The sequence below is a fragment of the Mus musculus genome, chromosome 1 (assembly GCF_000001635.26).
Source record: "Mus musculus strain C57BL/6J chromosome 1, GRCm38.p6 C57BL/6J".
In the NCBI taxonomy this organism is placed as follows: Eukaryota; Metazoa; Chordata; class Mammalia; order Rodentia; family Muridae; genus Mus; species Mus musculus.
Genome location: NC_000067.6, coordinates 37,783,623 through 37,801,427, shown reverse-complemented (window position 1 = coordinate 37,801,427; position 17,805 = coordinate 37,783,623). Strand labels below are relative to the sequence as shown.

At 39.5% G+C, this 17,805-nt stretch overlaps 1 protein-coding gene across 18 annotated transcripts in view; it reads left to right on the top strand.

The window, feature by feature from the left end:
* Tsga10 (testis specific 10) overlaps nucleotides 1-17,805 on the top strand; it is a 111,857-nt gene that overhangs the window by 64,999 nt on the left and 29,053 nt on the right. For 12 of the 18 annotated variants that reach the window (XR_865225.2, XR_003954349.1, XM_006495822.3 and 9 more), the window contains one exon: nucleotides 17,402-17,611. The exons of 4 other annotated variants lie outside the window; for them this stretch is intronic. Coding sequence is in view for 12 of the 14 variants with exons in the window: in XM_006495822.3 (XP_006495885.1) it covers nucleotides 17,402-17,611 (210 nt within the window). In the remaining 2 variants the exon portion in view is untranslated. Of the gene's footprint in view, nucleotides 1-9; nucleotides 1,089-17,401; nucleotides 17,612-17,805 lie in introns of those variants that run through there. 2 more of the 18 variants (XM_030252668.1, XM_011238463.3) reach the window with 1 other exon arrangement.

The window sequence follows — 17,805 nt, the reverse complement described above, 5'->3', positions numbered from 1 at the left end:
TTCATATAGCTTTGTTTAAGGAAACATATCATCAGAGTCGGGAGTAATGTGTCTCAGTGGTTAAGAGCTCTTGCTGATCTTCCAGAAGACCCGAGTTCCATTCCCAGGAGCCACATGGGGTGGCTCCTACCACCTGTCATTGCAGCTCCAGGAGAATGGCTTCCCCTCGTGGCCTCCACAGATGCCAGCACCCATGTGGTACACACACACACACGCACACACACAAAATAAAAATAAGATAAATTAAAAGAAAGCAAACATTAAGCTATAGCTTCTCACACACATACTGGGTATGTGTAACTTTGACATTATTCTAGCTGTTTCTCACGAGCTCATACTCTGTCTGTGCATCTCTTACCTATCCATGATAGTTAATGCTTTCTATTTTCAAGTCAGGTTTGCAATGTGTGTGTGTGTGTCACCTGCCAGTGTAGTAGTGGTGTGTGTGTGTGTGTGTGTGTGTGTGTGTGTACTGTGTGTTGTGTGTGTTTGTGTGTGTGTGTTTTAAGATTTTATTTTTATTTTTAAAAAGACTTTATTTATTTTATGTATATTAGTACACTGTTGCTGTTTTCAGACGCACCAGAAGAAGGCATCAGATCCTATTAAAAATGGTGTGGTTGCTGGGAATTGAACTCAGGACCTCTGAAAGAGCAGCCAGTGCTCTTAACTGCTGAGCCATCTCTCTAGGCCCACCATGTGGCTCTATTTTTATTTTTAGTTGTATGTATGTATGTATGTATGTATGTATGTATGTATGCATGTGCATGTGTGAGAAAGAGGGAGAGGGAGGGGGCTTGTGCATGTGAGTCCAGTGCCCATGGTGTTGGATCTCCTGGAACTGGAGTTACATATGGTTGTTAGCAGCCTGACTTGGTTTCTGTGAATCAAACTTCTGTTTGACAATGCAGTATGTTCTCTTAATTGCTGAGTCATCTCTCCAGTCCTTGTCATCAAGTCTGTATTTGTTAGGGCTGGAGGTTTGGTTTGGTATCAAGCCTAGAACATCTGAAGGCCTGAATTCATCCCTGGCATGACAAATAATTTTATTTAAGTAATAAAATATACTAATTATGTGTTTGCAACAACGTTAAAGCTTCATCTGATTCGTTACACACATCCATCAGACAGCGGCATATATTCATTGTATCAATGTTGTCTTGCTTAAATTATCCCCACATTAAGGGGAATTTAATTTTCCCCCCTTTCTGTAGTGAAGGGCTGTGTAACAAACATTCTTTTTATTTCTCTTGGCTCTGTTTTCTTAGGCTTATGCTTGGAAGCGAGTGCCTAGTCTAAGACACACAATTTCGCTTAGTTTATCAAATTGCTTTCTAAAAGTTTACTCTTGCCAGAAACCATGGGTTATGATTTGCTTAAATACTATATTCTGTATTATGAGCCTTAATTTTTCCACAGTTGGGTTCTATGTTTCCTAGATTACAAGTGAAACTGAACGTCTTTAATGCTGCTTTTTAAAAACGACAACTGAATCTTTTACCAAAACAAAGTGTCCTCAAACCCCACGAAAATTACACGACCTCTCAGAAGCAACTGTGCATCAGAAATTAATTTGAAAGTCTTCCTTCCATACATTGTTAACAAAGCCCTTTCTAGGATGAGCGTCCTCTGTGCCAAAACCACTGTGTTCTAAGAATATCTTTGATGGACATGTGAGACCTCTTGAGGTTTTTCCTTCAGCAAGAGCAAAACCAGTACTAAAAGCCCAATAGCAGGAAGCTGAGGGTTTCTGGCAGAGACTGGCTGACACTTGCCTGATTCACATTTTGTCAACAGCAGGTGGCACATACCTGATGAAGACACAAGTTACAGGGTTCAGTGTTTATTGACCACTTAAGGTTTCTCTTGCTGTTGGTAATTAACACTTCTCTAAATCATCCTGGTGATGGTTGTGGTGGCAGCGTGCCCCAATGTTCTGGATTCTCAAATGAAACACACACACACACACACACAGAGAGAGAGAGAGAGAGAGAGAGAGAGAGAGAGAGAGAGAGAGAGAGAGAGAGGGAGAGAGAGAGAGAGAGAGAGAGAGAGAACCTTCTATTTTAATATGCCTTAAAAGGCTCAATGGTTGGACCACTCCCAAACTTCCACGTTGCTAATGCCTCCCCTCCAATACTCCTGAGTTATTACTTACTAAAACCTATATTCTGTCTTTGTTACCCTAGACCCAGTTAGGGGGGTGGGGGAGAGCTGGGGCCGCTTACCACTGGCTCTTACATGATTAGTATGCTCTTTGTCTTCTGCAGCTCTCAAGCCTGAATCTTAGTCCTTTCCTGGCATGGAAATTCTTCTTTCTCCCTTGGTCCCTGTCTTAGTCAGGGTTTCTATTCCTGCACAAACACCATGACCAAGAAGCAAGATGGGGAGGAAAGGGTTTATTTGGCTTACACTTCCATACTGCTGTTTATCACCAAGGAAGTCAGGACTGGAACTCAAGCAGGTCAGGAAGCAGGAGCTGATACAGAGGCCATGGAGGGATGTTTTTTACTGGCTTGCTTCACCTGGCTTCCTCAGCCTGCTCTCTTATAGAACCCAAGACTACCAGCCCTGAGATGGTCCCACCCACAAGGGGACCGCCCCACTTGATCACTAGTTGAGAAAATGCCTTACAGTTGGATCTCATGGAGGCATTTCCTCAACTGAAGCTCCTTTCTCTGTGATAACTCCAGCTGTGTCAAGTTGACACACAAAACCAGCCAGTACAACACCCCTTGCCTGCAGATCCTAAAGTCCCACCTCTGTCTCTCTGCCCAGCCATTGGCTGCTGGCAACTTTATATACCATTCAGAACCAACTAGGGGCATGGACCCTCAGCATCTTACAAACAGATTCTTGGATTCTCGTGAAATTTTGGTAACCCAAATAATATAATGCAATAATTAGACCAAATCCACAACACCTCTTAGATGGATTTTCTCTTACATTTCTTTTGGATAAAGTAAAAAAAAAAATTTTTTTTTAAATTTTGTGTGCATGAGCGTTTGCCCAGATGTATGTGTACATGGGTCCCATGGAGGCCAGAAGAGGACATCAGATTCTCTGGAACAAATTACAGATGATTGTGTACAGCCAAGTAGATGCTAGGATCCAAACCCTGGTCCTCTGCAAGAGCAGGAAGTGCTTTCAGCCACTGTGCAGTCTCTCCAGCCCTTGGAATGGCTTTTTTTCTTAAATTTGTATAATTTTTTTCTATTCAATTGTTTGTTTGGTTGGTTTTTAAAGACAGGGTTTTGTTTGTTTGTTTGTTTGTTTTAATGTAGCCTTGGCTGTCCTGGAACTCACTCTGTAGACCAGGGTGACCTCGAACTCACAGAGATCTGCCTGCCTTTGCCCCTCAAGTGCTGGGATTAAAGGCGTTGCCACCACTACCCAGCTGTATATTTTTTATTAAGTGGTAGGAATTCTCTATAATATTCTTGATCACAACCCTTTTAAAGATTTAACTGTTAACTTGTCTTTTCATTTATTTACAAGATGAAGAGATATTAAACGCAGGTGCACTTAGAATTATTATGAATCTTTTCCCATATTACTTTTGATCTTATGTTTTCTTTAAGTAATTCTTTAGTGTCCTATGACCTGGAAGACGTGTTCCTACATTTTCATTTAAAGTTCTATAGAGCGTGAGACAGATAGGAGAAGGGAAGGATAGAGAAAAGGTGGGTAATTGTTACCAAAGTACACTCAGGGGAGGGCAAATGTTTATAATACCCTTAGTATTCTAGGTTAGTACAGCAGTGAATGGCTGCTGTTTGATATCAGCAAGTGATAACCAAGGAGGTACAACTGTTGATAACCTGGTTTGATCATTGCATGCTGTGTAAATATATAATATTCCAACAAATATTATGTCAATTTAAAGACAAAAGTTATCCTAAAAATATATGTAAGTGGATAAGTGTATATCATCCCCTCTCCTCTGAGGGAGTGGTCTATGCAGACTGTCTATGGCTGAGCATTCCTGACACTCATCTCTGTACTTTGATCAAGTGATGTTTCTTCTTTACTTCCACCAAAGACAAAGACACTTACTGTTTTGATAAGAACCAAAATAATAGCAGGCTCACTCCTAGGACCTGTGGCCGCCCTAGCCATAAGTTCTTGTCCAGATTTTCAGTACGGGGCATACGTTTCCTCACGTGGGGTAGACCTTAAATCTGATAAGAAAACAGGTGGTTATCTTCAAAGCATTCATACCACTCTGCATCCATGGTGTATCTTGCCATGCCAGTTGTTATTTTAGCTCACAGTATTAATCCTGGGTAAGGCTGTCGATGACTCTTCCCCTACCCAGCAGCCCGCACAGCACCTTCCAGTAATATGATTGCTCCCAGGTCAGCTGCAGTTTCATTTCTTCATGTGACCTAAGTATGTGGTATCTTCGGCTACAGAGTATTACTGACCACCCCCCCCCCTTTGCGATAGGATGTCAGTGTATAGCTCAGGCTGATCGTGAACTCATGATGTGTCTCCCAGATTATAGGCATGTACCGCCACTCCAGGGTTACACATTTTCAAGTTACTGCTTTTTCTAATACCTTTTATTGAGAATTATTCCTGTCATACAGTTCTCCTATTTAAAGTATATTCACTGGTCTTTGGAATATTGATTGTTACGGACACTTTTGAACATTTTCGTCACCCTAAAACAAAAGCAATGTGCTTATTAGCTATTACAACTAGCTACTCCACTTTCTTTCATGTCTTTGATCCATGTTGGGTTAAATTTTATACATAGTATTCAGTATAATTTTGCACCCCTAAGATAACTCCTACTTGCTCATTATGTATAATTATTATTCTCTCTTTTTTTTTTACTGCTAGATTTGGTTTTCTAGTAAATTTTGTTGAAGTTTTTCTTTATAACAACCTATATGTTTGTTATAAGATCCAAGTGGTAGTTATAGGATCTATGTGACACCAACTTCATACAATAACTTGGAACTGTTCCTTCTGCTTCTAGTCTTTATAAGAGCTTGTACATATTTGCTGCCAATTCTTTAAAGGCTTGGTAGAATTGAAATCTAAAGCCATCTGAACCTGGTTTTGCTGGAAAGTTTTTAAATTGCTAGTCAGATTCTTTGTTATAGGCCTATTCTAATTGTCTTGTGTTCATTTTAATACTTTGTGCCATTTAGTAATTTGTCCATTTCATTGAATTAATTTAATTATGCAGTATATCTTTATAATTATTTTATTTGATAAATCACACTTGCTTGGTTTCATCAAATTGAGAATTTCTTTTGCCATTGTTTACTCAAGTAGTTTTCTCCCTCGCCTTTCCTCTAAGGTCTGGAATTAACAGTGTGAATGTGTGGCTCACTGGATGCTACCCACAGATTATGGAGGCTCTGGATATTTTCCCTGTCTTTTCTTCCTTGGATTCTGTTTTTGTATCATTGCTATTTTTGTATGTCATGAGTGTGTTATGTGGTAAAAACAGATGAGAACATTTGTGTCTTTACAATGTCACAATTAATTGAATAACAACTTAAGTTGGTTTTATTAGTTTCTGTTTGCCCAGAAATACTAATTTTGCCTTATGGCTAGCTGTTGGCAACTACAGGTTCTTTTATATCTTTCTTATTTACTATCAGTAGTTAGTTCTGTGCATATTTATGTACATGGGTTATAAAATGTCCAAAAAGAGTTTAAAACACTGTAGAGTTTAGAAAGGCTGTCCTAAGATGGAGGTAAAGACCTGACACAGGCACAAGAAGAGCTTTTCTGTGACCAGATAAGACACCTTCTGAGCCCACAGGGGCAGAGCTGCTCATGACAAGATCTGGATACAGGTCAGAGATAGAGACAGGAGTCCAGGGCAGGATTCAGATACAGGCCAGGGACAGAGAAGGAGTCCTTTGCTATGACAGTTTTCCTGGACAAAACTCATGAAAAGGTACTTCAAGGCAGAGGACCTGCTAGTGTTTGCTCTTGGAGGGCTTCTTCTAATGTCTGTCTCAGATAAGGTTCCATTTACTTTGATTGATAGTTTTTCTCCCTTGCCTTTTCTCTAAGATTCTGGAATTGAAAGTGCAAATGTGTGGGTCACTTGATACTATTCTACAGATTATGAAAGCTCTGGATATTTTCCCTTAGGAGTCTGGTCTTTCTGATATAATTTGGTATATTTTCTAGTGTCATTATTCATTGGCATGATCCTTGGAGTTCATTGGTCAATCAATTTAGCTGACTTGGTGAGCTCCAGGCTCAGTGACATGGAAAGTGACTAAGAAATACACTTGATGTTGGCCTCTGGCACACGCACACACACACACACACACACACACACACACACACACACACACAGGGGGAAGGGGGAGAGAGGAAGGGAGGGAGGGAGGGAGGGAGGGAGGGAGGGAGGGAGGGAGAGAGGGAGAGAGGGAGAGAGGGAGAGAGAGAGAGAGAGAGAGAGAAGAAAAAGAAGAAGAAGAAGAAGAAGAAGAAGAAGAAGAAGAAGAAGAAGAAGAAGAAGAAGAAGAAGAAGAAGAAGAAGAAGAAGTAGTTACTCCTTGGTATTTGAATGGAGTAACTAACTCATATTGAGGCTGTTGCAATGTAAGATAGCACACTGGGTCAGGTGTGCACTGAAAGCTGTTATCTGTACAACATAGATGCAGCCAGAGTAGGCCCTGCATGTTCTGCTCATTGTCTTCTGGCACTGCCCTCTCTGCAATGTTACATCTGCTTACAATGATTGATGCTCATTCTGGTTGTGGACATAGTTTTTTATGAAATTTTTACACCTGGCATGTTATATTTTCATTCACTTGTTAGCTTTATTTTCCAAGACAGTTTCGATGTGCACATGCTTGCCTTAAACTCCCTACATAGCCTTGAATTTCCTTTTGTGTGTGTTGCCAATGATTGAGCCTAAACAAACCCTCTCCCATTGGTTCATTTTCTAGACCTCTCACTTTTTGAGAGAGCCGTGAAATTGTGCAGACAAGACATGATCTTTCTGCCTCTTAAGTACCTAAATCCCAGGTCACCAATCCAGTTTAACTGATTTAAAAATGTGTAGTACCTTTCTGTTCACTAATAAGTTGTCATGTTGCAGCTACACATAGCTTCATTGTCATTTGATTCATCCTTTCTATTCATCATGATCATTTTCTTTCTTTCTATTTTTCCATTCTACATATTTATTTTCCTTATAAATTTCTGGCTGCCACTGCTTATAGATATGAAGTTACACATTGTACATCTTTTCCTTTAAATGTTAAAGTAATTGTTGACATCACCAACTCCCTAACAATATTTGACTAGTAAGCACCACACCCTGCTCACTAGCACACACTTGTGCTTTCTCTGTCACACCTCCCCGACATTTCACAACCTTACCATGCACTATTTTAGTTTCACAGTTTTTACATGCTTCAGTACATAATTATTGTTGTTCTTGTGATCAGTGCTGTGTTTATATACCTAGAGGCATATAAAGCCTTTGTTCTCTTACTTCTTGTGTTGTTTCTTCCTTACTCAGTTTCCTTTTCTAACCTTCCTTCCTGCAGAAACCAGTATGTTCATATTTTCCATCTCTTTGAAAATGACTAATATACCCTTAGCCTTGAGAATTAGTTTAGCTGAACATAGAATTCTGGACTGAGAATATTTCCCTTTATAACTTTAAAAATAACCTGATAGGAGTTGGAAAAATGACTCAGTGGTGAAGAATGCATACTGCCTTTGCAGAGGACCTGAGCTCAGTTCGCCTACCCACGTCTGACAGCTCACAACTGCCTGTAATATCATCTCCAAGGGATTTGATAATTTCTTCTGGCTTCCAGGGGTATCTGCATGCCCAAAGTTTACACATACACACATGTACACACAAATAAAAATAGAAACAAATATTTGAGACAGTGGCCCTTGTCCTTGTTGGTAGGTCTGTTTTCATTCCAGTGTCTCTCCTCGAGTGTCTGCCTCTGTCACCATTCCTATTATGGTCTTGTCTTTCTCATTGCTTAAGTTCTACTGCCATATGTGGGAATTGTTTCCTCTGGCTTTGGTATTGTGGGTCTATCTCCCTGTTTCATTCAGAGTTACTTGTACCTTTTATTAGTTCTGGAAATGTTTTAGATATTCTTGAATATTACAGCTTTCAAGTTACCCTCCTATACCCTCAACTCTTGTGTTATCTTGCCTCATTTCCCTTCTCTATTGGTTCTGTCATAATGTGTGCTTTTTCATGTTCTGTGCCCCATCTTCCACATCACCAGTCCCTTTTCCTCTGTTCTTGGTGTCTTTGTTATGGTTTTCACTACAGATACTATGTTTCTTTCTAGAAGTACTATTCAATTATTTTTCAAATGTGCATATTTTTCTATGTGTTATTTTTTTGTTTCAGATTTCTTCCTTAATGTACTTTCCAGCATATTTTGCTCAGAAATGTGGATTTCTGGAAGTGAGGTCTTGTTATGTTGCTCTGACCCCACGTTGAAGTGGATTTTGACCTCCTGTATTCACAGACAGAATTCTCCACTGCATGGAATCTCATGCGGTGCTGTGGGTTTGCTTTTGTATACTTATGTTAACATTTAGAAGTAGAGATGAGTAAAGTAGTATCCCAAAATTAAGTTAGAATTAAAGTTTGTGTTTATCAAAGAAGAAATTATTTTCGTATCCAGAGATCAGGTCCAGATCAGCTTTTAGTGGTTTCTGTATGGCTAGATAGACTCTGCCTCTTTCATTTTTAGCACATTACTCTAGAATCCCAGGTTATATAGAAATCATGGTTCTTTGTGTGTGTACACATGCACACATATGTGTGTGTTAACAAAAGCCATCTAGGAAAGGCTAAAACAAGCAAGTATTTCCTGGAGATGTCCCACCATCTGAATGTCTGTGATGGGTGTACTCTGGAGAGGCATGGTCCCAGAGACCTTGTGCCAGAATTGTTTCTTGATGCTAGTATGCCTTTTCTGTCACTGTTACATAGACAAATGATTCCTGGGCATCAGACTACCCTATTGGGCAAATTTTCTGCAGATAACATGAAGATGACCATTTATGAATTAATGCTGTTTAGATGAAGTAACGACTTTATAGAATTCCTTATTTGGGGCTAAAAAGATAGCTCAGTGGTTAAGAGCACTGGTTGCTCTTCCAGAGGGACTGAGTTCAATTCCCAGCAACCACATGGTGGCTCACAACCATCTCTAATGGAATCTGATGCCCTCTTCTGGTGTATATGAAGACAGCTACAGTGTACTCACATATAATAAATAAATTTTTTTCTTAAAGAGTACTGATTGCTCTTTAAAAAAAAAAAGAAATCCTGATTTGACTCAAATAATTTTAAGGAGAAAGTTTAAAGAGATAGTTTTAGTTGTTTGGCTAGGGAGATGTAATAAAGTTAGAATTAAGAATAGAACGCACCCACTCCTCTTAGAATAGTAAGTAAAGGCAGCATAATAAGAACTACAATGAGCTTTCAGACATTACACTAAGAAGAAAAACATTCTGATGACGGTGAGTGGTCTTGATTTCTGTTAGGATCCTAACAGAAATCAAGACCACTCACCGTCATCAGAATGCAGCACTCCCACGCCACCTAGTCCTGGGCACCACAACACAACCGAAAAGCTAGACCCGGATTTAAAAGCATATCTCATGATGATGGTAGAGGACATCAAGAAGGACTTTAATAACTCACTTAAAGAAATACAGGAGAACACTGCTAAAGAGGTACAAGTCCTTAAAGAAAAACAGGAAAACACAACCAAACAGGTGATGGAATTGAACAAAACCATACAAGACCTAAAAAGGGAAGTAGACACAATAAAGAAAACCCAAAGTGAGGCAACGCTGGAGGTAGAAACCCTAGGAAAGAAATCTGGAACCATAGACACGAGCATCAGCAACAGAATACAAGAGATGGAAGAGAGAATCTCAGGTGCAGAAGATTGCATAGAGAACATGGGCACAACAATCAAAGAAAATGCAAAAAGATCCTAAGTCAAAACATCCAGGAAATGCAGGACACAACGAGAAGACCAAACCTACGGATAATAGGAGTAGATGAGAATGAAGATTTTCAACTTAAAGGGCCAGCAAATATCTTCAACAAAATTATAGAAGAAAACTTCCCAAACCTAAAGAAAGAGATGCCCGTGAATATACAAGAAGCCTACAGAACTCCAAATAGACTGGACCAGAAAAGAAATTCCTCCCAACACATAATAATCAGAACAACAAATGCACTAAATAAAGATAGAATATTAAAAGCAGTAAGGGAGAAAGGTCAAGTAACATATAAAGGCAGGCTTATCAGAATTACACCAGACTTTTCACCAGAGACTATGAAAGCCAGAAGAGCCTGGACAGATGTTATACAGACACTAAGAGAACACAAATGCCAGCCCAGGCTACTATACCCAGCCAAACTCTCAATTACCATAGATGGAGAAACCAAAGTATTCCACGACAAAACCAAATTCACACATTATCTTTCCACGAATCCAGCCCTTCAAAGGATAATAACAGAAAAAAACCAATACAAGGATGGAAATCACGCCCTAGAAAAAGCAAGAAAGTAATCCCTCAACAAACCAAAAAGAAGACAGCCACAAGAACAGAATGCCAACTCTAACAACAAAAATAAAAGGAAGCAACAATTACTTTTCCTTAATATCTCTTAATATCAATGGACTCAATTCCCCAATAAAAAGACATAGACTAACAGACTGGCTACACAAACAGGACCCAACATTCTGCTGCTTACAGGAAACCCATCTCAGGGAAAAAGACAGACACTACCTCAAAGTGAAAGGCTGGAAAACAATTTTCCAAGCAAATGGTCTGAAGAAACAAGCTGGAGTAGCTAATATTGGATAAAATCGACTTCCAACCCAAAGTTATCAAAAAAGAAAAGGGGGGACGCTTCATACTCATCAAAGGTAAAATCCTCCAAGAGGAACTCTCAATTCTGAATATCTATGCTCCAAATGCAAGGGCAGCCACATTCATTAAAGACACTTTAGTAAAGCTCAAAGCACACATTGCACCTCACACAATAATAGTGGGAGACTTCAACACACCACTTTCATCAATGGACAGATCGTGGAAACAGAAACTAAACAGGGACACAGTGAAACTAACAGAAGTTATGAAACAAATGGATCTGACAGATATCTACAGAACATTTTATCCTAAAACAAAAGGATATACCTTCTTCTCAGCACCTCATGGGACCTTCTCCAAAATTGACCGTATAATTGGTCACAAAACAGGCCTCAACAGATACAAAAATATTGAAATTGTCCCATGCATCCTATCAGACCACTATGGTCTAAGGCTGATCTTCAATAACAACATAAATAATGGAAAGCCAACATTCACGTGGAAACTGAACAACACTCTTCTCAATGATACCTTGGTCAAGGAAGGAATAAAGAAAGAAATTAAAGACTTTTTAGAGTTTAATGAAAATGAAGCCACAACATACCCAAACCTGTGGGACACAATGAAAGCATTTCTAAGAGGAAAACTCATAGCTTTGAGTGCCTCCAAGAAGAAACTGGAGAGAGCACACACTAGCAGTTTGACAACACATCTAAAATCTCTAGAAAAAAAGGAAGACAATTCACCCAAGAGGAGTAGACGGCAGGAAATAATCAAACTCAGGGGTGAAATCAACCAAGTGGAAACAAGAAGAACTATTCAAAGAATTAACCAAACGAGGAGTTGGTTCTTTGAGAAAATCAGCAAGATAGATAAATCCTTAGCTAGACTCACTAGAGGGCACAGAGACAACATCCTAATTAACAAAATCAGAAATGAAAAGGGAGACATAACAACAGATCCTGAAGAAATCCAAAACACCATCAGATCCTTCTTCAAAAGGCTATACTCAACAAAACTGGAAAACCTGGACGAAATGGACAAATTTCTAGACAGATACCAGGTACCAAAGTTAAATCAGGATCAAGTTAACGATCTAAACAGTCCCATATCCCCTAAAGAAATAGAAGCAGTCATTAATAGTCTCCCAGCCAAAAAAAGCCCAGGACCAGATGGGTTTAGTGCAGAGTTCTACCAGACCTTCAAAGAAGATCTAATTCCAGTTCTGCACAAACTATTCCACAAAATAGAAGTAGAGGGAACTCTACCCAACTCATTCTATGAAGCCACAATTACTCTGATACCTAAACCACAGAAAGATCCAACAAAGATAGAAAACTTCAGACCAATTTCCCTTATGAATATCAATGCAAAAATAATAAAATTCTCGCTAACCGAATCCAACAACACATTAAAGCAATATCCATCCTGACCAAGTAGGTTTTATTCCAGGGATGCAGGGATGGTTTAATATACGAAAATCCATCAATGTAATCCATTATATAAACAAACTCAAAGACAAAAACCACATGATCATCTTGTTAGATGCAGAAAAAGCATTTGACAAGATCCAACACCCATTCATGATAAAAGTCTTGGAAAGATCAGGAATTCAAGGCCCATACCTAAACATGATAAAAGCAATCTACAGCAAACCAGTAGCCAACATCAAAGTAAATGGTGAGAAGCTGGAAGCAATCCCACTAAAATCAGGAACTAGACAAGGCTGCCCACTCTCTCCATACCTATTCAACATAGTACTTGAAGTCCTAGTCAGAGCAATTCGACAACAAAAGGAGATCAAGGGGATACAAATTGGAAAAGATGAAATCAAAATATCACTTTTTGCAGATGATATGATAGTATATATAAGTGACCCTAAAAATTCCACCAGAGAACTCCTAAAACTGATAAACAGCTTCGGTGAAATAGCTGGATATAAAATTAACTCAAACAAGTCAATGGCCTTTCTGTACACAAAGGATAAACAGGCTGAGAAAGAAATTAGGGAAACAACACCCTTCTCAATAGTCACAAATAACATAAAATATCTTGGTGTGACTCTAAGGAAGTAAAAGATCTGTATGATAAAAACTTCAAGTCTCTGAAGAAAGAAATTAAAGAAGATCTCAGAAGATGGAAAGATCTCCCATGCTCATGGATTGGCAGGATCAACATTGTAAAAATGGCTATCTTGCCAAAAGCAATCTGCAGATTCAATGCAATCCCCATCAAAATTCCAACTCAATTCTTCAACGAATTAGAAAGAGCAATCTGCAAATTCATCTGGAATAACAAATAACCTAGGATAGCAAAAACTCTTCTCAAGGATAAAAGTACCTCTGGTGGAATCACCATGCCTGACCTAAAGCTTTACTACAGAGCAATTGTGATAAAAACTGCATGGTACTGGTATAGTGACAGACAAGTAGACCAATGGAATAGAATTGAAGACCCAGAAATGAACCCACACACATATGGTCACTTGATCTTCGACAAGGGAGCTAAAACCATCCAGTGGAAGAAAGACAGCATTTTCAACAAATGGTGCTGGCACAACTGGTTGTTATCATGTAGAAGAATGCGAATTGATCCATTCCTATCTCCTTGTACTAAGGTCAAATCTAAGTGGATCAAGGAACTTCACATAAAACCAGAGACACTAAAACTTATAGAGGAGAAAGTGGGGAAAAGCCTAGAAGATATGGGCACAGGAGAAAAATTCCTGAATAGAACAGTAAGATCGAGGATTGACAAATGGGACCTCATGAAACTGCAAAGCTTCTGCAAGGCAAAAGACACTGTCAATAAGACAAAAAGGCCAACAACAGACTGGGAAAGGATCTTTACCTATCTTAAATCAGATGGGGGACTAATATTCAATATATATAAAGAACTCAAGAGGGTGGACTCCAGAAAATCCAATAACCCCCTTAAAAGATGGGGCTCAGAGGTAAACAAAGAATTCTCACTTGAGGATTACCGAATGGCTGAGAAGCACCTGAAACAATGTTCAACATCCTTAATCATCAAAGAAATGCAAATCAAAACAACCCTGAGATTCCACCTCACCCCAGTCAGAATGGCTAAGATCAAAAATTCAGGTGACAGCCGATGCTGGCGAGGATGTGGAGAAAGAGGAACACTCCTCCATTGTTGGTGGGATTGCAAGCTTGTACAACCACTCTGGAAATCAGTCTGGCGGTTCCTCAGAAAATTGGACATAGTACTACCGGAGGATCCAGCAATACCTCTCCTGGGCATATATCCAAATATGTCCCAACCGGTAAGAAGGACACATGCTCCACTATGTTCATAGCAGCCTTATTTATAATAGCCAGAAGCTGGAAAGAACCCAGATGCCCCTCAACAGAGGAATGGATACAGAAAATGTGGTACATTTGCACAATGGAGTACTACTCAGCTATTAAAAAGAATGAATTTATGAAATTCCTAGGCAAATGGATGGACCTGGAGGGCATCATCCTGAGTGAGGTAACACAATCACAAAAGAACTCAAATGATATGTACTCACTGATAAGTGGATATTAGCCCAGAAACTTAGTATAGCGAGATATAAGGTACAATTTGCAAAACACATGAAACTGAAGAATGAAGACCAAAGTGTGGACACTTTGCCCCTTCTTAGAATTGGAAACAAACACCCATGGAAGAAGTTACAGAGACAAAGTTTGGAGCTGAGACGAAAGGATGGACCATCTAGAGACTGCCATATCCAGGGATCCATCCCATAATTAGCCTCCAAACGATGACACCATTGCATACACTAGCAAGCGTTTGTTGCAAGGATTATGATATAGCTGTCTCTTGTGAGACTAGGCTGGGGCCTAGAAAACACAGAAGTGGATGCTTACAGTCACTATTGGATGGATCACAGGGCCCCCAATGGAGGAGCTAGAGAAAGTATCCAAGGAGCTAAAGAGATCTGCAACCCTGTAGGTGCAACATTATGAACTAACCAGTACCCCGGAGCTCTTGACTCTAGCTGCATATGTATCAAAAGATGGCCTAGTCGGCCATCACTGGAAAGAGAGGCCCATTGGACAGGCAAACTTTATATGCCCCAGTACAGGGGAACGCCAGGGCCAAAAAATGGGAGTGGGTGGGTAGGGGAGTGTGTGTGGGGGAGGGTGTGGGGGACTTTTGGGATAGCATTGGAAATGTAATTGAGGAAAATACGTAATAAAAAAAAGAAAAAAAAAGAAAAGATAAGAAAAAAGGAAAAAAAAAAAAAAGAAGAGAAACAGGCTTGGGACAGATGTGTGATCAAGGAAAATCATTCATTCTAGGTCAGGTCCAAGGATGAAGCCACAGGTGTGCACCATGGTAAAGTAAGGCCATGGGAAACTGTTGCTTTGAACTTATAATGAGCTTATAGAATGAAGCACTGCTTTGAACTTCCTATCAACATCTTTGTGTAACTCCCCTTTTATGTAACATTTAATCTATGCATAATTTTATGAACTTTTGTCAGAGGGTATAAAAAGGCTGGGAGAAAAAAATAAAGTGTGGCTGTTGGGGCTATGTTCCATCCATCAAATGTGTGTATGTCTGTTTGTCTATATGTTTGTACACTTAAGAGTTAAGAGAGTTCAGAGTTTCTCTTTGGGCATTCTTTCTGCCCCAGATAATTAAGTTTTGTTCTGCCAGTAGTGCTGACCCTGTAAATTGGCTACCACTGTCAGCAGGGGTTGAGAGGCCAAGTAGCTGCTCTCAGCATGACCCCAATCACCAACTCCATACCTCCTTACTGCTTGCCTCAGTTTACCCTGTGATGTCAAAGCTGGTCTTTGACAGTGTGTGTGTGTGTGTGTGTGTGTGTGTGTGTGTGTGTGTGTGTTTTAAACCCAATTTTTGATGTTTGCTAGGCAAGGTGCTGTATTCCTGAGCTGCAAAACCTAAACGCTCTCTTGCTTTGATCCCTTTGGGGAAATGAGAATTTCTTTCTTCTCTGTAAACTCAGATGTGAAATTAATAAAAATGTTTTGTTGCAGGGAAGCAGAGGCAGAAGGAACTCTCTGATTTCAAGACCAGCACGGTCTATGTCTGATCTACATAGTGAGTTCCAAGCCAGCCTGGGCTACATAGTGAGACTCTGTTTCAAAACAAAATGTTTTATCTTGAGAGTTTTTCCCTTAGCTTAGCCAGTCATCTTAGCAGAGTCTACAACTCCAGAGTGAACTTCCAAAACACAAGGAAACCTGATCACCTCACCTCAGTATTGAGAGCACAGCATACTAAGCCCTGCCTGATCTCTGCATCTCCTATTACTCTCCTGTGACCACTAAGCTCCACTCACACCAGCCTTTTTCCAGTTCTTGGAGCATGTTATTCTTGCACCCAACAGAGCTGGGGCACTTTGCATTTTTTCAGTTTAAAATGCCTGTTCTTGCTATTTGTCTGCTCACTGTTCATTCGTTTACTTGGGGAATCCATTCCTGACTTTCTGAGTCCTTCAGCAGAGGTCAATTCTTTTGTTGCCTACTTTTTCCAGGAATACGTTCTTAATGTATTTATGCATCCATCCATAGCATAGTTGATTGATAATGGATTCCCTCAGTAGTAGAAGTTTATGAAAACAGAGGTAATTTTGTTTCCCAATGAATTTGTCTGTAGGCATAGTGACTATAGCATACAAAGTCTTCTATAAAGATGTGATGGGTGAGTGGACAGATGGACAGCTAGACAGACGATGTGAAGAGTGAGTAGGAATAGCTACAGGAGGAAGGGAGCTCAGGAGAGTGAACAGAACATTGAATTATGGCTAAAATCATGTGCCAGGAACAACTTCTAGTGTTTTATTCGTGCAAAAGCACTTGTTAAAGCACACAGCCTTTGCCTCCCAGGTCTGTTATTTTGATGTTGAAGCAAACAAATGCTGTGCACTTATGTAAGCAGCATGTTAGGAGAAAAAGGTGTGGATAGTGGAATAGTTTTGAACATTTGAAAGCATTTATGTAACTTGAATCTCATATTATAGTTTTAAAATATGCTTTTCCCCATAATTAGTTATGCTTAACTTGTACTTGCTCAGGAGCACTTTCTCTCAAAATTATTAGTGTTAGAAAATTATCAGTCCTCGTTTTATGATAGTATGACTGATATAAACCTGTCAGTCAAAAACTGAAAAAGAGTTCTCTGAGTGAGGCAGTGGCTAGCATCTTTGATTTTTTTTATTTTTGGCAGCAGCAACATTGGCATGGTAGACCACACAAACTGTGAAATATACAGATACAACTACAGACCAAACAGTGTATGTTTCACTGGCATTGAACCTGCAGGTATTCTAATAGAAAACAGGTTTTTCCTAATTGCATTTTAAAAACTACTCATAGGATTTATTTAAAGGAAGCTGAAGCCTCATTTGTCTCTCTCGGAACACGAGTGCACTTGATCAGCACCGGTATCACCTGAGGTCTGCTAGGAGAGAGTTGCCTGTTGTGTCGTCCATGTGGACGCTCTTCCGGCTAAACTCTCTCCGTCTGTGTAAACACTCATCTTGTCCTTGCAGCACCTAAACGCAGAGCGCTCTTACAAATCCCAGATTGCAACTTTACACAAGTCTCTTGTGAAGATGGAGGAGGAGCTTCAGAAGGTTCAGTTTGAGAAGGTGTCTGCTCTCGCAGATTTGTCTTCCACAAGGGAACTCTGCATAAAACTCGACTCAAGCAAAGAACTTCTTAATCGACAGCTGGTTGCCAAAGATCAGGAAATAGAAATGGTATGTAATGCATTTAGATTGCTGTTACTTTAACAGTACTATATTTTTTTTAAAAAGGGTTTTTTAAATATATAATACTATATCAAACATTTATGCCTTTTAGCTTTAAATTTTTTATTATGCTTTTTAATTTTTATTTTTAAAGTTTAAAAGGTTAATTATGACAGCTGAATTCTAAAGGATTCAAGAACATA